This window comes from Dromaius novaehollandiae, chromosome 6 (assembly GCF_036370855.1).
Source record: "Dromaius novaehollandiae isolate bDroNov1 chromosome 6, bDroNov1.hap1, whole genome shotgun sequence".
NCBI classification, from domain to species: Eukaryota; Metazoa; Chordata; class Aves; order Casuariiformes; family Dromaiidae; genus Dromaius; species Dromaius novaehollandiae.
Genome location: NC_088103.1, coordinates 47,698,973 through 47,719,821, shown reverse-complemented (window position 1 = coordinate 47,719,821; position 20,849 = coordinate 47,698,973). Strand labels below are relative to the sequence as shown.

At 43.4% G+C, this 20,849-nt stretch overlaps 1 protein-coding gene and 1 long non-coding RNA gene across 2 annotated transcripts in view; one reads left to right on the top strand and one right to left on the bottom strand.

Annotated features, from left to right (window-relative positions):
- MGMT (O-6-methylguanine-DNA methyltransferase) overlaps positions 1-2,591 on the bottom strand; it is a 160,505-nt gene extending 157,914 nt beyond the window's left edge. Inside the window, exons 1-2 of the mRNA XM_064514382.1 lie at positions 2,482-2,591; positions 1,813-1,997 (exon numbers count right to left, since the gene is read on the bottom strand). Of these exons, the coding sequence (XP_064370452.1) occupies positions 1,813-1,957 (145 nt within the window). The 5' untranslated portion in view covers positions 1,958-1,997; positions 2,482-2,591. The remainder of the gene's footprint in view (positions 1-1,812; positions 1,998-2,481) is intronic.
- A 313-nt stretch (positions 2,592-2,904) lies between these two features.
- LOC112992699 (uncharacterized) lies at positions 2,905-20,539 on the top strand. The gene is made up of 3 exons (XR_003261593.2): positions 2,905-3,213; positions 3,298-3,382; positions 19,394-20,539. It is a non-coding gene; the product is annotated as an uncharacterized LOC112992699 (long non-coding RNA).
- The last annotated feature ends 310 nt before the right edge of the window (positions 20,540-20,849 follow it).

Sequence of the window (20,849 nt, the reverse complement as noted above, 5' to 3'; positions counted from 1 at the left end):
TAATACTTTTTCTGCACAAGTCCTTAAATTGGCCATTCGAGCAGACCCCGATAACCTTCCCAAAGGGCAGGAGCTTCTCCTTCAGGCTACTATCCCTTTAGTGATGCCATTAACTGATTCTCTACATACGTTAGGCATTAAACAGTGGTGACAAGTTAATTACAGAGTTATCAAGAGATAAAGTAGTCACGGTAACACAAGTTGCAATATAACTACAACAGTTTCCTATGGAGCTTCTGTTCAGTTCCTGGTGTAATTGGTGTAATTAACTTGTCATGGATCAGAATGCAGATAGGAATTGCTAAAGCCACCTTGAAAGCTCACATGGCTCTATCTTTTTTCCTCTTGAGCTTGAGGCTTTTGGTAGAAGCGTCAAGATTTGATAAATTTCTGTTCAAAACCAAAGCAAACAAAATTTTACTCCCCATTGATAAAATGATGTAGAAACTGCTCAGGGAATGTTGACAAGGAAACAAACAATTTGGCAAATTTCAGAGCATACTCTATGTTTTTAAGACAGGAGTATCCTGCAGCATAAGGGTAGTTAAGGGCACTCTGCCCCAGAGGAAAGAAGCTTTACAAACAGCATAGCCGTCACGAACTGGAGAACTTAAAAGATTAATCAGGTCGGGGGGGACGTGTTTAAGACAGCAAAAACCCGAACCCCAAGTTAATACTGGAAGTAATACCTTGGGCATAAAACAAGTTATTCTGCGGTATCTATGAATCTGCTCTAAGCCTGCAAACGCCTAAAAACCAAAGCCAAGTTGTGCCACTGTCACTTTGCTGGGCAGAGTTAATAAAACCCCTTTGGATCCCGAGGTGCAGAGGTGGCTGTAAAGGCACATCACCTCTGCTCGCTCGCTCCCCTTCCCTCCGGAGACCGCAGGAGCCCCTCCAAAGGGACGCGTGCGCTGGTGGAAGCGACCTCCACCTTCCCACGCCTCCTCGGGACGCCTGTCACCGTGACCTCTGCGCGAGCCGCACGCAGGAACACCCTTCCACCTGGCACGGGGCGTTTCAACGCGGGAAGGCGCTGACGGGCGATTCCCTATCATGGCTCCACTCAGGCTGTGTTTCCGTGCAAGCACGGCAAGACCAAAGGCCACTCAGGCAGCGCAGAGAGAGCGAGCGCCTACACAGACAGCCTGGGTCCCCGGTGCATTGTGCAGACAGACAGGGCTCTGAGGACAAAACCTTCATCAGCCTCACGGAGAGAGCACTGCCACCGGAGGACAGTATTCCTGAGGATAACCCTTCTTATTTCCCCTCTGCCGTGTGTGTGTGGCAGGGGGTACAAATCTGGGCCCAAGAGTAATGTGACAATCACTTCTAAACTAAATGTTATTTCTCATTTTATATAAAATGGAAGGTTTTACCATGTGAAACACTATAGAGACTGCACCTTACCATTTCTGAAGAGCTCAATTTCACAAAAAGTAAGATGCAGCTCAGCAGCAGGTTTATCTGGGAGTGAGGGACAGAAACTGTGCTTTCAGTTTAGTTGTCTGCGGTTGCAGCGTTGCACCTCTGTTACACCAGCTGCAAAGCTCAGCTTTTAGATCTACAGCAAGACAAAACCGTGCTGCCCATCGGTTTCACACGCCGTATTCTCAGTGCAGGTTCAGCTTAACCTGGTCCGAGCACGAGCTGCTGCCAAAGCAGGGTGTGCTGCCGCCCGCGCTCCCCCCGCGTCGTCCCAGCAGCGACCTGGACGCCGTCCGGAGCGGGAGATGGCGGGAGCGACTCCCACCGCTGCCCTGGGAGAGGCGGCGGGCGCAGGGCAGGCGGGCAGCACCTGCGGCAACTCACCGCTCGCCTGGATCGGGCGCGAGCTCGTGTTCCCCTGCGGGCACCGAGCGCTGGCCGTCCCTCCGCCACGGGCAGCCGGCGAGCTCTGCGCACAGACCCCTCCGGCGCCGAAAAGCGCCCGGCCGACCTTCTGCGAGAGCAGCATGGGCTGAAACTGCGTCTCCTCCCCGGGCTGTGCGTTGCGACTGGGGGGAAACAGGGAGACAAGTCCCCAAGGCGCCCGGGGCGCAGGCAGAGTGAAATCTCAGTGGAGACGGGAGAGAAACGCTGCGCGATCGTGGCGGTGCCACCCTGGCGTGCCCAAGGCGCAGAGGAAGACCCCGAGGGGAGGAAGGCCCCGAAGGGAGGAAGGCCCGGGGGGGAGGAAGGCCCGGGGGGGAGGAAGGCCCAGCGTGCCCAAGCCCTCGGTCTGGGGGGGGGGGGGGGGGGGCTGCGAGCTGCCCTCGGGGCCCTCCCCGGCCCGAGGTGCCCCGGGCCTGGCGCAGGGCCTGCCGGCGGCGCGGGGGAGGGCGGCAAGGCCGCGGGCACGGCCGGGGCTGCCCTCGCCCGGCCTCCCCCGCCATGAGGCGGCAGCCCGCGGGGGACGCCGCGCCCCGCCGCAAGCAGCGCCGCCGGCCCCGAGGCGCCGGCCCCGAGCCCTCCCGCAGGGCCCCCGGCGCCGCCGCGCACCTGCCCGCGAGGAGGAGGAGGAGGAGGAGGAAGGAGCGCGGCGCGGCCCAGGGGTCTGTTCCTGTGAGGCCGGGGCGGGGCGGGAAGCGCGGCGCGGCCGGGGCGGGGCGGGAAGCGGCGCTGCCGCTGCGGGGAGGCGCCCGGCGCCACAGCTGAGCCGCGCCGGTCACCGGGGCGGCGGTGCCGCTCCCCCCCCCCAGCGCCGAGGACGCGGGCCGGCCCCGCTCGCCTCCGCCGAGGAGCCGCCCGGGTCCCCGCCGGAGGGCAGGGGCGCCGCTCACCCCCCCGTGTCCCCCCCCCGTCGGCTGCAGGCCCCGGCGGCCATGACGCAGCAGCGCCCGCGGCCTCCCGCCGCTCGCTGACAGAAAGGCGCCGCGTCCGAGCGCCGCCCCGGGCCGCAGCCGAAGTGAGCCCGAATTTGGGGGGTTTTCCTTTTTTTCCCCGCCCGGGACGGTGCGCCCAGCCGGGGAGCTCGCACAGGGGACTTTGGCAAATACTGTTTTCAAAGGAGGAGGCAGGGAGCTGGCACAGCGAAACGTGTAGGAGGTATTAAGAGCTTAGGGCGGGGTTTGCTTGAGGACATAAAAAAGGGGGAAAAAAACAGGATAAAGGTGCTAGTAAAGTTTGCAGCGAAAGAAAGATCAGAAAGGTTTTTTAAAAAAGTCATTACAGACTCTTGGAAATGTTTTTTCCATAGGAAGACAGCACTGTGAATAAAAATGACACTAAATGGTTAGCTCTGATTGTAAAAAATTACAAAATTTGGACCAAAATGAGGGAGTTCTTCCAATGCAACTGAAAACACCTTTCCGGTAGTTGCAGGAGGCGCAGACTCGCAAAGGGTAACGGCTGGGACCGCTGCGACAGACGTAGCACTGAGGCGCTCCTGCTATTTTTAGAGGTAATATTTTTAACACCATACCTAGCTCCCCCTTTTGCTTTCTGGGCCATTAACCTTCAGTCTCTTAAAGAAATATGCACCTGTAATGTTTACTACAGTGTTTTGCCTTCTTTACTGTGTAGGTAGGCAAGGCGTTAGCCAAAAATCACTGTTGGAGTTGGTCTAAGATGGTAAAAGTGTCCAGAGCTTCCACAGTCTCCTGCTGCTAGTTGCAGCCTCCAAACATAAAACATAACAATTCAGAGTGAGATAGAAGTGATCACAAGGATGAATAACATTTAATTTAAAGGGTTTAACAATACATAAATCGGATACAAAGGGCTTGATATGAACAGCGTATCAATAAAATGGCCTTTGACCAACAAAAACCCTGTATTACAATTAAAAAGAAATTCAGGAAAAAATATTCCATGTTTATAAATTACAACCAATTAGAGACTTTGGTTCATACTTTGTGACTTTTTTATGCATTTATAATTAAACTCTATTACTGAGCCTTTACAGTAGCTGTGACTGAGCAAATTGCTCAAACTATTGCATACCTGTGTGATGTTGTATGTGCTGATGAGAGAAAATGAGTTTTTCACTAGTTTTCATGAAGCCTGGATAAATGGTAAATTAAAAGGTAGTACCGTTGCATGCACTGTACAAGTGCAGTGGCTTATGTGAAGATGAACTCATTGCTAACTGAACTCTTCACTTCAGTAAGCTTTGGACTGGATGGGATACTGTAGAGAGAGTTATTTTAGAATGTAAATATAAAAAATCTTAAGCCCTGATCATTTTTTTTCTCAGACATTTAAAAATCCAGTATCATGATACGAATTAAAAGGAAGCAAGGTGTAGATTTCTGCAGTACGGGATAGATCTGCTGCTTGACAAAAAATTGCAAACTGTTTATAAACCAAGTGTTACGAATGTCAATCTCAGCAATTCTCCTCTTCCTGAACAATTGTCAGGCCTTTTCCTGCCGTTTCTTCATTCAGAGTATCGGTATAAAGGTAAGCCTTGCAGGTTGGTCTGGCCTATGCCAGTTGAGAAGGAGATGATGTTCTAAAGGTGGGGACTCGCAGGAATTATCCGTAAGGTTCCAAGTTTTCCCGTTAAGGAAACTTCCAACATAAGCATGCCTGATCACAGCTGTGACAGGTGATGAAAGCTGTCTCTTAACTGTACCGGTCTTGAACATTTAGAGCACTTCCAAGCTGTAAGGCCACTCAGGAACCAACAAGCAGCCAGTATAAACAGATGGCAGAGTACTCTGTCGTGTACTCTTGCTAAGATAAATTGGTTAGGAAGTGGGCTTCTGCTCCCTTCACTCCCTTGCAATTCTGGTTCGGATTAACAGTACCTCCATATTGAGCACATTGCCATTACTGAGTAGAAAGGTGAATAAAGGCCTGGATCACGTTCATGAAGTCCACATCTGAAAGAAACCGTCCCAACCTACTAACCAGCACGGCCGCGGCAGATGTTAGTGCTGACAGCAGTACTGCTTGAAAGCAAAACTTGGTTAGCAAGGAGGTCTCTGAAGGACTGCTTTTACAGTTGACTATGAATTGTATAATTAAATGCTTAGGGATTTACAGAACCTTAAAACATACAGGCTGTTCTCAGGCACATCTACATAGCATGTGCCTGAGCTGTGTAGATCTGAACCAGGACAAGAAGGTGTACAGTTGCTTAATGCAGTGCTGTGCATGAAATTGCGTCTCTGCCCTACATTCCTCTCCACTTCTGGGATTAGTTCAGGTGGAGCAAGTCTGATGCTGTCTGCACCTCTCCTGTAAGCTGTGAGTGGCAAGAGAACGAGTAAAGTAGGATGTTTGCAACAGTTTCAATTGATGGAGTGTAAGATTCATTAATACCTCCCAATTATTAGTGAATGTTACTGCACACTTTCAAGCACTCTGGAAATTTCAGTCAAGTATTTCATCTCTTAAAAGAAGGAATTTGTTTTATTTTGAAAATACTAGAATGCAAGATTAAAGGGAAACTACTAGAATCAGTGAAATCTTTCCTCTGTCATGTTTGTTTTGACTTAGTTGAGTGTCATATTCTTCTGTTAGCAAACAAGGTGAAAAAGATACTCCTGATCCATTTCACTCTGCCTTCACAGTTATGAACATCTCACTCAAATCTCCTCTAATCCTGCTGTCCGGTTTTTAATCTTTCTTATTTTTAGGTAAATACCATTATAATTTCAATCACTGAACTTTCAAATTTCTACCTAGTGTGTCCCTGATGACAAGGGCAAGGCTGAGAAGAATACTCCTGATTAGGTGTATCACCGGTCAATGACATCGGTGTCAGCAGAACACTTATTCCCCCTTTTCCAGGTACTTAGGCCTGCTCCTACTATTTCAGTTTGTATATGCGCTCAGGCATTTTTATTAAATTATCTGTAAGGACCACTAGGTGTTAATAATAGTTTCAAGAATACAGCATTCACTTATGACACATCCAGTCTACTTCACTAATACGAAAGCTTATAAGAAAATTTTCGTAACACTGATATTGTAATAAGATACAGAATTTCTAAAATGTGTTTTAGATGTTGCCCCATGTCTTTGTTTTTCATTCATGGCATTTTCTTTCATTTTTTTAGATTATTTATTATTAAATCTGTTGCTTTCAAGTACAGAACAATATTTCCCCAAACTGGAACGTGTATTTGCAGTTCAGTGCAAAATAGTTCAGTGCCCTTCTAGGGACAGCAAATGAATTTACTTCTGAGTAAACCAAAACTAAGACCAGTGTATGAAATTTCAGGGTTACAGAGTGTAATGGGATGGAATGGAAACCTTTAAGAAAGGAGATTTTTATTAAAGGCCTTGAGATGCGAATTCACAAATATTTCAGTCTGGATTACATTCCAAGTTAAGGACTAACCTCTGAAAGCAGCTAACTTCTGCAACATCTGCTCTGGAAGACAGGGCTGGGCATTGGAGCTGTAACTACCCTCTTGCTAGTTTGAGATAGAAACAGATGGAGTCTCAGGAAAGATGTAGTGTTCAAAATCACTGTGATTTGGACCTCACTTGTAGTTCTTAAATTTCCCCCCAGAGAAAATTGTCAGATTGGACTAAAGGCATAATATATTTCTGCCAATGTGCCTTACTTCAGACCGAATCTGGCCTTGATCACTTCCTGTGCTCATGCGACCTCTGCACATGAGCCTCCTCAGCTGCGAATAAATGTGGTAATGTAACTTTATATGAATTCACTAGAACAAGTAAATAAGTATTGCTTTTCACATTTACAATCAGCAGAAAAAAAAAGGCTAAAGGAAACCGTAGACTGTGTGGTTTCATTTGCCAAGACACTTGTATTTTCTCAGCAGCAGGGATGTGTCCTGCAAATGTAAATGTGGAAAGTTCTTGTCAATACACATCTAGCTGTTTGGTGTGTGCGCGTTAGTGCTTTAATTGTCCCTGAAGGACTCTCCCTTCTCCCTCTCTCTCTCTCTCTCTCTCACACACACACTCTCTCTCTTTCTCTCTTTCTCTCCCCCGCCAAATAGGTTTTTAGTAATAGAAATACTCTCTTCCACCAGGTTTTTGTTTACAGCACATTATGGGAGTTTGTCCATATATTTTAATTGGTGTGAAATGCTGAGAAGTATGCATCTGCGTCAAGGGGAAGTGAGCTTACATCCCGTATGTGCGAGTGAGTGCAAGTGTTTCTGGGAACTTTAAAAGGAGTTGATTTTTGATCGCGTGGGATATGACTTTTATCTTCTTCAGGGAGAGTAAGAAGTGAGGACTGAGTAAGAGGGGTAATACTGAAGAAGAAGTATGATTTTCTGGGCCTCATTCTTCAGCCTGGGTTGGAGCAGATTAGAGATTGGGAGGCCTATCTTTAGCAAAATATAGGGACCTATAAGAATCGCTGATGATGCCAGATCATTTTCAATACCAACTAAGATTGTTAAAGAACTGCTTTAGTAAGAGGAGAATATTTTCCTTGTATCAGAATTTGAGCAGTCTGCATCTCTGCAGTCTCCAAGTGTGGATTTGATTCCACATTTGAACTTGGAAGCATAGATCCATCTCTAGAAAAAACAGTAAGTTAGGAGTCCGGATATATTGAGCAGGAATACAACTGGTTCCTGGGCTGGGAGAGGAAGGAAATTGGGTGGTTTGAAGTGTAGAATTACTGTTAAGTTAAGAAAATGTATTTTAGTAGGCAAACCATTTTCAGTGCTTATGAAGAAGCTTGGCATTGGGAGAAGTATCATTTCCTGTAATCAAGGTGCTGGGAGTTGTTTGCCAGCCACTAATGCCTTTAGGGAAATCTAGTAGCAAACCGTGTAAATGAAAGGGATATTAGCAGAGATTGGCTTCATTTTCTTTGGGACAAAAACATAAAAAGTTATGGTGTTTCATATACCCTATTTTAGTTGGTTTAGTTATCTCTTGGCTGCCCTATTCCAGAAATTGTTGGAAATGCTTTGGCAATATTGGTAGGGCTAACCCACAGAACTTTCATCCACATAGATGGAATACAAAATGTAATAAATATCTATCAAATCTATCTATCAAACAGGTTCTATCTACAACAGAACTACAGAGAAATTTGTGTAATAAAAAAGCTCATAAATGTTAAATTAGAGAAATTTTTGGTGAAGTAAGGCCACTGATAAATCTCCTGTTAAGTGTGCCTGGAGTCCTATATTTAATGGAGCTTTTGCAGCTATTGGCAAATTCCAATGAGGCTCAAGCATTTTCAATAAATATTACAGCAAATTTTACAGCATATATTTTTTCCTATTGAGATATTTTAAGCATATTTACAACAGAACAATCCTTCAAAATATTGGATTATTATAGTCAGTTTAGAGATACGCACATCTTTGTGATCGTCATAAATAACTTGAAAGATATACTTAATAATCCTTTTTTCTGAATGCAAATTCCTCATTGCTTTTGTTCCTACGTCATGGGTGGGTGAAGTTGCCAGCAATTATCTGTGGCATGCTATTCCGAGAACTCACTGCATCAATTACTTAGTAGGGGCAGGCTTGCTCCTCCATGAAGCTCTGCATTTACCAGGAGGCACTGGAAATTAAATCAAGTTAATTCCTCTTGGTCTTTTTAGCCAAAGCAATGTGCGTGCATGTCCAAGGGGGTGTGTGTGCGTGCGTGCATGCTCTCTGTGTGTGTGTGTGTGTATTTTGTAGAAGCACACATTGTAGTCTTAGGAATGAAGTCACTTGAAGTTGGTACTAACCTGCCTCTTGCATCGATGGAAATGGATATTATGATTGCTGTGTTGAAACGTGTGCTCAAAGGCATTGGGAGTTTGATACTATTTTTCAAACTGCCAAATAGATAATGTCAGAACATTTCTGAAATGGCATACTAACATCAAGATATACTGCACCAATCAACTAACATCAGGCAAAGTACAGTGTAAAACTGTGGATGTAGGAGACTACCACAGAATTTCCATTTTCATTCCTTATGTCAACAGCTTTGTAACTTACCTAGCAGATTGTTTTATGTTTTCCAGACATATTCTCAGTAGACTACAAACACTACATTCAGCTCAGCCTTCAGAACCCAAAGAATTAGATATGCTGTAGTTTATGAAATGGATGTTTATGAAAGTATCCTTTGTTTGAATTGCTCAAAAACCCAACATGAATTCAAACTTTGACAGCATAAGCAGAAAATAAGAGGGCCATAGTGATCTCCCAAATGTAGCCTTAACTATTGAGGTTCTCATATTGAAAATGCAATTTTCTGTCTAGATGTTTATGAATGTCTTCAAATTCCCTTTCATAATAGCCCCTTTTTGACAGGCCTTTTTCAACTCTGAAATATGAGAAGAAAGGTTGCTGCAGAATGTAGTATATACCATTATAGGAGGTAGGCTTCTGTCCCTCACGCCAACAGTTCTCTTTTGGAAGTCAATGATGATATATGCATGTGTAGGAGGTTGCAGAGCCTGAGATCCGTTGCAGAGAAGCAGGATTCTTTTACTGAATCACAGTAGGTTCAGATGCTAAAATGTGGTGTGACACTTTAGGGAATCTGTCTATGTAAAATGTATGAATTCTGTATCCTTTTATAAACTGTGTGTATAACTCTAGCCTTGTGTAATCTTCAGAGCGCTAGCAAACCTCGTCATGCAGGCACTAAAGAACAGTCAAAACTGTTAATATTGAATTACTCTGTACAGGTAGGAATGTGTCTGCTTTGCTGCGAAGAGGGTCTGCATTAGAGGAATCCAGTTCCCTGAGACTGCTTGCACGTGTTGTCATCAGCGCAATAGGAACGGATGGCAGCGGCACAGTTAGCATAATAGAAATAAATGCACAGCAAAAAGTAGGAACAAAAAATGGAATAGTTGTCTGAATATGGGAACCTTTGGCTAAGATGCCGATGAAGTAGAAGGAACTTACTGCAGGAGAGAGCGAGTAAAAGAGAGAATTTCCCACAACCTAGATGCTAATCCCAAAGTGGAGGATGCAGAAGGGACCTGCAGTAACTGAATTGACAGAGTGCTGATATCAACACTGGAAAACGCATTTTGATACAGGCTTTTTTTTTTTTTTTTTTTCTGTAGACCAGCATAGCTTGTCATTTTGCTGTCAGGTAATGTGCTTTTGCAGAAACAACTTGTTGCTCGCCTGCATTTTCACATTGTCCTTACGGTTTAGTGAAAATCTGATGGCGAGCAGTCGTGTGCTTGGGGAGCCTAGGGAAAGCCGAGAGTCATTTAGGAGGTTAGACAGTCCCACCTCCGGCCCTCCATTACCGAGGTGACTGGCAACGCCGGATCTCGAGCCCTGACGTCTGGGGCTAACGAAGCCGTTTAGTCCCTGGCAGCTGAGACGAATCGTGTGATATGAATTGCTGTTCCTAGGTAAAAACGGCCTTTTTTTCCTACAAAAACATGAACTTTAGTATAGCTACATGGCACATGACCGAGAAAACACTGAGGTCACTGCAGCAGCAGCAGAGACATGTGAGAACAAGCTAAGAGCCATGCGGACGTTTGTAGGATGGGGTGGGAGACGAGGGCCGAGTGCTGCCTCCTCCAAGTGCTGCAGTTGCGCGGCTGGCGGGGAAGCCGTGGGCTCCTGCTTTGAGGCAAAGGGCCACCTGAGAGCAGCGCACGCGCCTTTGCGGGAGGCTTTAATTACAATGGCTGTACAAGCCTTGCGTGTATGCAGGCTCCTGCGAGTGTTTTACAAGGCATCGCATGTGCATTTTGTCCTCATGCCTGTGGGCATCTTTGTATGCTTTACGTGTGGCTTCTTCTGTAGCGTACGTGTGGATTTCAGTGTAGTGCCATGCGAATTTTATGACCGTGGTGGTGAAGATTTTAATGAATTGTGCAAGTCTCAAACCCATTACCATTAAGACTTTTTAATTTTTTAAACAAATAACAAATTCAATGTTGTGAGGATATATGAGCATAGTGAATGCCATGCAAAATCCAGGAAGGCCATAAACAAAAGCTCTAATGCAGTCCAGCATCAGTATGTTCTTCAGGAGGGTTGTTTGCTTCTGCAGGATTTGTATCAGTTGTGCTCGTGAGAATCTAGGTATTTTTCTCTGCTCCCTTGATCCCATGTTTGGACTCTTTTTTCTTTGTTTTTATCTTTCTAAAGCGTTGTTTTCTCCAACATATTTTGGACAGATACCCAGTTATTGTTCAGTCCAGCTTGTAATCATCATGTTAGATGCTATGAGAAAAAAGAGCTAATGAGGAATGAGTTTGTTGTCCAAACATAGTAGCTGTTTCAGTGATAACAAAATGTGCCTTTTTTTTAGTTTTGGAGTTTTTTTAGTCTCGGATAAGCTACATGATGATGTGATATTTTCCAGTCTTTCCCATTCACACTGATGGGAATCCCGAGGTCTGTGTGAAGGGAAAGGGACAAGGAATTGCTGTTTTGACAAGTCGGGAAAATTGTTAATAATGTCCTAGTTCAGCATGTATATGAACTGTGAGTAATAAAACAGGTTAGCGAAGACAGGCTAGTAGCTCCCTATGTATATTCGTCTATAAAGAAAGCATACTTAAGGTGTGTTTCCCTGAGGTGTTGGAACACAAAGCGAAAGCTGGGAAGATACGTACCTCTTTGCCAAGATAGTGCTACAGAACTCAGTGCAGGTAGGAGCCCTGTTCAACCACGGGAGAAAGTTGCACTGCTCTGCAGCTTCAGTGCCAAATTAGGGCGCTAACTTTACTTCTGGTCTCTTTTATTAACATTTGTATAATAATGTAACGGGCTCTGTGAGGTAAATAGAATTTTGCGGTGATCAGCAGCTTATATATTTATAAGTTGCAGTTGGTAAAATTCACTTTGGCCTCTATACCCTGCTATTCTCAGAAGGCAGTGAAGTCCAGGATCAGAGCAGAGAAGCATGCTGAATAATCGGGGTTATAATGCAGGTCTGAGAGCTCCCCAGAGCTGGCACTGCTCCTGGCTGTGGTCCAGCACCTCCTGGGAAGTGGCACAGTGTCCCTGTGACAATAGTCTGTGCTGAGGGGGTAGAAAGGCTGGTCCCGCGATCAGCAAACTGGTGCGCGATGCCAGTGCCAGATGCACAGCTGAGGTGGGGCGGCTTCCACATGTACAGTGATGTAGGCAAGTCTATGTTCAGTTTTCTGAGTGGGTTTAATAGTGCACATTTAAATGCCAGCTGACCTGCAACAGAAGAAAACAATTGTTTGTGACATTAAGCACCTTAACATGAAATAATTCAAGTTAACCTGCAGCAGATTTCAAGCACAGGCAAGTCCCTAGATGGTAAAGGTAAAAATGTGCACCCTGAAAAGGTCAGGCATATGTTGAAACCTCAGTGTACTCACGGTTCTGACAAAAATGAGACGTTGGCAAAAACAACTCCAGAGCAAGCCTGGAGAGCAATGACGGAAGATGTTCTAGTGGAAAGGAAGATAACATTTGTATTTTTAATAGTATTTTTAGGTTCCAGGAATCAGGATGAGCCAATGAACAACTACTCTGTGTCCTATATTTGCAAATCTTTCTTTAAATGTTCTTAAATTTTGTTCTGTTCTTAGGCTGCCTCTGCCTCCTTCAGTATCGCTGTCCTCACCTGTCTCGTTCAGCTCTAACTGGCCTGCATAGAAGTGCAAAAGAAAAATCAGCATAATTTAACCAACTTAGTGGCTGAATATTTTTATCTTGAAATAGTTTTATACAGTATAAAAAAGAAGTAGAGAGCATTTTACTTATCAATAATACACTGTTTCAACACTGGACAAATTCAAATGTTTCCCCTGAATCTAAGGGTATTTTTAATACTGCTTTTTAGATGCTATTTTATTTTCTTTGAAACTCAAAATGCGCTCTTCCCAGAGTTTTTAAGCTTGATCTTTTAATTTTTTTCAGGGTATCCTGTCAATTTTAAAATACAGTCTTTTCATGTTGCCACTGAATTGCTTTGATCCTTATGAGAGAACTGAGGAGGTGCCGCTTCCTCATTGCTGCACTTTGCCAAGAGCTCCCGGAGAGCTTCTGTTGCCGAGTCTGCCAGCATCCGAAAACCGGGAAAACAAAACTCCTGACAGGGCTTTCCAAAGCATTCTTTTCAGGTTGTCTGGGAAGCAAAAAGCCCAGAACAAGAAGTGTCTCTTTTCTAGTATAAACATGAATGAAGAAAAAAGGAAGACAATTTGATTAACTTTTTTCTGTTTTTTTATGTAATAATTGCTGAGAAAAAAGTTATTTTTAAGCAAAACTTTTCAAAGGGCCTCCCAAAATATTGTGCTTGCATATCTTACTGATTTAGGACCTGATCAGGCTCCAGACATGGTTCTTACCATCCCCATGGTGGGAGAAGGCAATGTATCCCTCTTTCTGCGTGCCGTGTCTTCGTGTGTCCAGGGAGCTGGCGAGCCAGGGGCTCGCAGCGGAGAGGAGCAGCTGGAGGCTGCACAGGTTGTAGTTGTCCCGGGAAGGAGAATACGCAGCGACGTTACAGGATCACCCAGGCGGGGAGGGAGCTCGGGGATGCTCTGGGCCAGCCTCTTGCTCAAGCAGGGTCAGCTCTGGGGTCAGACCGGGTTGCTCAAGGCTTTCAAGGCCCACGTGGGTCTTGAAACCCCCCGGGGATGGAGACGGCACGGCCTCGCGGGGCACCTGTCCCACCGCCTGACTGTTCCTGCAGAGCGCGTAGCGGCTGGCTGGAAGAGGTAGCCCAACGTTATTCTCAAAATGTGCTGACATTGCTTCAGATTCAGATGAGCTCTTCCCTTTAGTTTAACTGCTGCTTGAATTCTACCGTGTCTTTCAGGGAATATAAAGTAAATAAAGCACCTTTTATACCAGGGCATCAGTGTGCTAACTTATGGCCAAGTCTGAAGCCTTTACCCAAGGCAAAATACAATTAAAGTCAGGGAGAATTTGACCTGAGTGAGGACTTTGGTATTTGATCTGTGAATTTTACTTTTCTGCAGTTTTATTATTTTCATATGGTAGTACCGCTATTTCTCCTGATGGTAATTGTACATTGTACTAGATATTGAATTCCTTGCAGTAGAGGAGTAACCTCTTGAAACGTAATCTTACATGGTGTGCTACCTGAAGAGCTTAATTCTTACTGGAATAACAAGTTTAAAAATATATATTTTTAAAGCACATCCATGACATTTTTGTTAACCTAGTTCTAATGGTGATCTAGCAGTAACAGTGAAGTATGAAAAGCTGAGAAGAGACCAAGATCTAATCTGACCTAAGTCATTGATTCACTCGCTGACCTTGGGTAAGCCTTTTGACCTGCCTGTGCCTCAGTCAACTCAGCTGGAAAATTGGGTAAAGAGCAGAGCCTGTTAGAAAACCATCTTCAATTTGAACAAAGATTTCCTGGAGACCCAAAAAAGTGAGTGTAGTCATTTTGTGCAGACATAATTGATTGTGGCCTGCACAAGAATAACATCCTGAGCTGTGGGATGCGATTGATGACATCTCATTCATTGTGTGGCGGCCGGGTGGTCTCTGCTTCCATCGTCGCTGGCCCACATTTCATGTGTTCAAAGCCGTATTTTCACTTCCATGGCGTTAGCCTCGCTGTGTCTGTCCTGGTTATGAATGTGGCTCAAATACTGCATGACTGTAAGAAGGTACTGGGAGGTAATTACTATCCCTGTTCAGTTCAGAGTTAGTGAACTAAATTATCATCCCCTGGATTTATGACAAGCTAAAGTGGCATCACATGCTACTGTATCAATAAAACATAAAAAGCAGAATTCACCTGATGCTTTCCAGCATGCCCTCACTCTCCCAAGCTTGTTTTCATACCATCAGTCTGTTACCAGTGTTGCCTGTAATTAAGAAGATGAAGATTCATGCCGCAATCTTAAATTTAAGCCTTAATGTTAAAAATGCGTACGTTGGAAGCGGGACCCGTTTCCTCCGCGTGGTGCAAGAGGCGTGCCTGCAGCGGGACCGTGTCGCTGGCTTTGCTGGAGACTCTCCGCGCCGCTCGGGGCTGTTCGCGCAGACCTGCCGAGCAGCCACGGCTGCTGCTGCAGCAGCCCCTCGGTGCGATCAGGAAACGCTGAAGTCATGTGGATCAAAGCCAAGGGCATTTAAATGGCATGTGGACAACCACCCGACATTGGCAGCATGTGATCGGCCACATGCGCAACGCTCCACACTCTCACGAATTTGGCACTGTTTGTACTGGGCAAAGGCCAGCTTCTGCTGCTTGTGCCAGCATGTTTAAACTATCCTGGACTCACTAATCTATTCTCCATGACCCACGCTGGAAAAATGACCATTTCCTTTTCCCAATTCCCACATCTGCTATTTGTTTTCCTCTCTTTGCCTTCCCAAGGTTTGGGAAGCAGTTCAGGAATGCAGAACACTGTTTGAAACTGAGCTGACCTCAGATGTTGAGTGGCATTTATCTGACAACGGTTGCAGGTAAATAGTTAACGGGAAGCGGTCATGTTTCTTCGCTTTCATATCCAGGTTTCTAGATATTTTCAAATCTAAAAAAAATATCCATGACATCCCAAAAGCATGCGATGATATTCTTCTAAAATGTTGTCTTAGCTAACTGTATAGCAATAGTAGGAGGGACCTAGTATTTGCACTAGTATCTAGTAAATACTGCACTGCCAGTAAATTGGCTCTGTCATTATCTTTGCATGAAATATTCTGAATTTTAACATTAATATTAGGTGCAAACACCTGAAAAATTCGCTTCTGCTAGTCTAAATGAACTTAATATGTGGGCATGGTATTTATGCTGGAATAAAATCATCACTGTGCTTCATACAAAATTATATATATATACTTTTTATGTGTATATATATTCTGTATTAGGAACAATTACTGAAAATTGTGGTCTTTCAGACATCAGCTTGTTTCACACCTGCTTCTCTGATCAGCACTGGGAGTACCCATTTCCACTGAAGTGTGAACGAAACTCAAGACATAGGAAGTAATTATTTTTTAAAATTTTTTGATAAACGCAAAATCAAACATTTAACATATAGACATGATAGAGGATGAAAAAAGCAAGGCTGTAATTACTTTAAAAATATGGGCACAGGAAGATGAAATGGAATTTCACTTGAAAATGTTCGGTTTTCTATATGGCATAACACAAAACCATAAATTTGATTATAGTGGACAAAAGACCCAAATAGCAAGGAAATCTAAAATGTGGTTATGACAGATACAGTGTGGAAGGAAAATGCAGACATAAATTTACAAAATGGTACAGAAAAAATACTGCGATCTAGAAACGATACAAAGAGGCACTGCATGAAGTGCAGCCAGATGACTCTGCATTGACTTTGTTGGGACCCTTCATTCACCAGTTATTTTGCAAAGAAGGAAGAGGGCTTGGTATATCTAAGTGCAGTTCTCTATGATCCCTTTTAAACTGGATTAGCTTTAAATATTTCTTAGGAATCTCATATGCACAAAGAAATAGATGCACCCTTGAATAAAGAGCAGTAAGAAACAATTACATCTTGGGAGAGAGAAACTTGTTAAGAAAGATTAAAGAGAGATGTAACCAACAGTGTGACTGTGGCTCATATCGAGAGATTCTTTTGTGTATATATATATATGCACACACACACACACACACACACATATATATATTTTTTTCAAGTTCAGTGCTAAAATAGAAATTAGAGCCTAAAAACTGTTTGGATCTAGGCCTACTTGTTTATGTACCTCTGTAGATCTGGGCTTACAAGACTGAGCAGAGATACAGGAATTATCCACAAATATTTGACGAGTGTTGCATCAAAGGCCTAAAACAGATACTTACTTGTGGAATTAAGGGAAAAGGGAATTGAAGAAAAGTTCATTAAACTTGCTACGATGCTGTTTTTCACATTAGTGGCCAAGAATGAGAAGTTGAATTTTTGTGACTTCTGATACGCATGTTTCTACCAGTAAGGAGTACTGGAATAGGAATTAGGTGAATAGCAATGGGTCTGAGCAAAGGCATTCAGGGTTGCCTGCAACGCACTTACGTACACCCTAGCCAGTCACAGAATGAAGCAGAACCAGGCTCCTCTGACGTGGCGCTTCTGTTTGTGCATCTTCAGAAGTCCATGAACAATTCTGGAAACTTTTATGTGCGTTTCAGCGAGAACTCGTATGTAATCTGCTGTGTATTATCATGCTTACATTTCTTTTACGTCTACTTCTTTCCAGATTTCCGTTTAGCATTGAATACCTTTGCTTAAGATTATTTTTCCCTAGATATATTAGGTTGCATTTTTCCAAGTGAAATGTCATTTGTCACCGTGCGGTAAGAGACTGCACATTGCACTTTGAAATACCCTCTGATCACTGGGGCCATAAACTCTGGCTATCACAGAAGCAGACGCTGGAGATGAAAAGTGCCATTAGGTCATGCAGCCCATCTCGCTGCCGGTGCAAGCCTGTCCCGTGGACGGAGCGGGTTCTCGCTGCAGCGACAGCCTGCCTTTGTCAAGAAGGAGCCACGGTGGTATCTTTGAACGGCTCTCTTTGGATCCAAACTCGGTGTTTGCTGTTGCAGACAGATAAGATTCTCTTTCATGTCCATGTGCCATCAGAAGAGGAAAATTCAGCGCAGTGATGGAATCCACCATTGTTCATGGAAGACCCTGCACAGTTTCAAAAGATACTGCGTGTCTATGCATCAAAGTATTCTAGCAACAACAACTCAAAGTCTGGCTGCTTCTCCCAGTGCGGTAGAATCCTTACTCTGTCCATTTTTAGCAAAGCACCAAATGACTGCAGAAGTGTGTGAAATACAGAATATATACTTAATGCTTAAATACAGAATAGTTTTTTGGGGAATGGGAAGTAGAAATACGCTATCCACTGTTCTGTAAGTAGCCAAGCTAAGGGAATAATCCTTTTCCTACTAGAGTCAGTGGCAAAACTCCCTTTGATTTCAATAGGTATGAATTATGGGCTAAGAAAAAAACTGGGTTATACATAATTGTAACTGACTTAGTTTGCAGTGACAGAGTTGCTGCGTGGAGGGAAGGTGTGCGTCCTATTGTCTTCAATTTCTCGACATAGCTAGGCTTAACAGTGGCTACCCGTCGGTCTGTAATACTTTTTTCACCTGCTGGGGCACTTTGCTATGCATGTTAGCAGCACTACAGTTGAAGTAAGGACAGTCCTGGCTGATGTTCAATTAGATAAAAAACTGTGATTTTCTAATGCCTCTGTTGTTGTTCTTGACATATGTGTGCTTTTTAGCTACTTTAAAATACAGTGTGAAATTCATCACAGTAAGAGTGTTCCCTTATAACCTGGAACAAAGGGGATATATGGGAAAACTGGTAAATCTTTTCATGTAACTACAAAAAACAAAACAAAAAATAAAATAAAATGTTTTATTCTCCCTTCTGTGTTAAGGTGAAACATTCAGACTGACTGTCTTTCAGCATATGAACTAGTTGAGGAGAGAATGGTAGCATAAAAGCATTTTTCATTAGCGTTAGAGAAGTAATTAATTTCTTTAACAACTAGGTGATGTTCCCCTCTTAGTCTGTTTAAAATGTTTGTGTCAGTATAAACAGATACCTTACACAACGTCTTTGCTGTCTGCAAAAGTAGATAAATGAGGTCCTTCTGCTCTCCCCCGGCCAGCCTCGAGAACCTGCGGCTCTTTTGAGCCGAGGCTTTCTAGGAGTGTTTTCTATTTCACGATGCTGGATAACTCCACAGACAGGAGACTTTTCCGTAATTAAACTCTGTGCAAAATAAAGGGAGATCTTCATCATGCTCTTTGTATTCATATAAAATCTGTTGCCATGGGAGCTGGCATTGAACAGCAAGGTAGGCAAAATCAGCAACGTTGCATTGCATTTGCCCTGTAGCCACTGGAGGGTCCCTTAAAATAAAGTCGCCTTTTATCTTTGCTTTCTGAATAAACATAAAACTAGATTTTTAGTGCAAAATCCTGATTTCAAGGTTATTGATGCCAGACTAAATTAATACAGTCTGTGCGACAGCATACAAAATCCCCAGCAAAGCCAGGGATACTCCTGTCTTTTGAAAGCTTGACATTTGTTTTTCATCATGAACTTAAAGGTCACCAGCTACAGATGAATCAGGATACCTGCTTGAGTTTACATTTACATGCATTTTATTTTATTCCCATGTGCACTTTTTATGAGATCCATCACTGGAATAAAACTGTAGCTCTCTCTTATTATCTAGGTTTGATAAACTAGAAGAGTTATCAACCTGCTGCCTTTAAGAACAAACTAGTTGTCTTTACTCTCATTACTGTGCAGCCGTAATTCAGTGTAATGTAATTCAAGCAATGTCTGTTTTCTTTACTGCTGCTATTACTGCTTGACCCAAACATCATCACTAATTTGAGTTGTAAATAAAATGTTGAAAAAGTGGCTGTCAGTTCCTAATCTGTAATTCCCTGCATTTGTCATCCTGCTCAGTCCCTAAAATGATGGCAACGTTGCATTGTCAAAGTAACTGAAAAATGGTTTGTGTGTATTGATGCTTGTTTAATTCTGGCTTTATTTCTACAGATGAACACGCAATTAATCAAAACGCAGGTTTCCGAACTTTCAGTGACGGGAAATGGCTCCTTCCGACTCACAGTGGATGTCTTCCCTGCCTTCTGCATATGAATTTTTGTTTTCATTCAGAATAGGCAAGTGACCTGTATTGCTGCACAGATTTTTTGAAACCAAATAACATTTTATATTTTTACCAAAATACCTGTGGAGCTGACAGAGCATGATGCATTCATTTTCCTTGATTTTGTAGTGAGGGAAAAGGCTAGCATGAATAATTCAAAAATAATGCTGAGACTGTTAAGATTTAGTACTGGAGAGGTCATCACAGTTGGGAGAATGAGCTAGGAGACTATTACTATTCCACGATCTTTGAATCTCAAGGTGACATCATTATTATTTCTCTATATCTATAATGTGGTGCTGCAACCAACTTATTGCAGTGTTTCTCATGTAGGGTAGAAAGATCAATTACATACAGACCTCAAAATGTGAACTATAAGCATAGTGTCCAATAAAACTGTCATTAACAGTCACCACAATTTTAACTGTATGCTTCCAGGTCAAGCTGTTTTAAAAATGATAACTGACATTGAAAGGTTGAATAAAGAGCACTCGTTCTAAAGGGAACAGTTTTTCACCCAAATAAGTTTTCATTAACAAATCTGCTAATTCTTTTCTTGAGTTTACAGAAGCATTCAATATTGCACTTATTCGTTTCATTGTTTCTGTTAAGCATATTCACAGACAACCCTGAAAAATCGTAAGTTTTCCACATGATCAGCATCAACAGTAGTATTGTCGAATGCAGATAAAGCATCCCTGTGCAATTTGATTTAATTTATTCCTGCCTTCGACAGGAAACTGAAAGATATTACTGAAATGGAAGTTGTATTAGAGCAGCGGTTGGTGCATTACTTTAACTATTACCTCGCCTTTCGATGTGCTGTTACCGTCATGCCTGTGGAAGCATACAGTATCCAAAATAAACAAATCACGAATATGCAAAAGTAACGTATGCCAGGAAACAGCCGCTCGTACTTCAGAAGTCCCTCTCCATTGGATAAGCGCCGCCTTGTATGTTTAATTAAACACTCGTTTCCCGTGGAGAATATTCCTCAAGACTGTCACTTCTCCAATAAACACTTCTCCTACTTGTTTTGTTTTCTTTTTGTAATTTTCACATCAGTTTGGAAGAGAAGTAAGGTAGCTTTGTGAGGAAATTACAAAGAGGGAAGGGTTTGTCAGCCACCTGTCCTGAACATCGTGATGTTTTGATACAGGCAGCGTTCAGATGTTTCTGAAAAATGTGGCAGATCTTTGAGAGAATGATTTCAGTTTCTTTTTTGAAGAAACAAACTGTTCCCCTCCTTTCTTAGATCGTTCACGTTTTTGTTATGGGATTTAAGTGGGTAGCTGGTGGTGGAGCCACGCCAGTGGAGAAGAGGAGGGGGAGACCTGGAGGTCT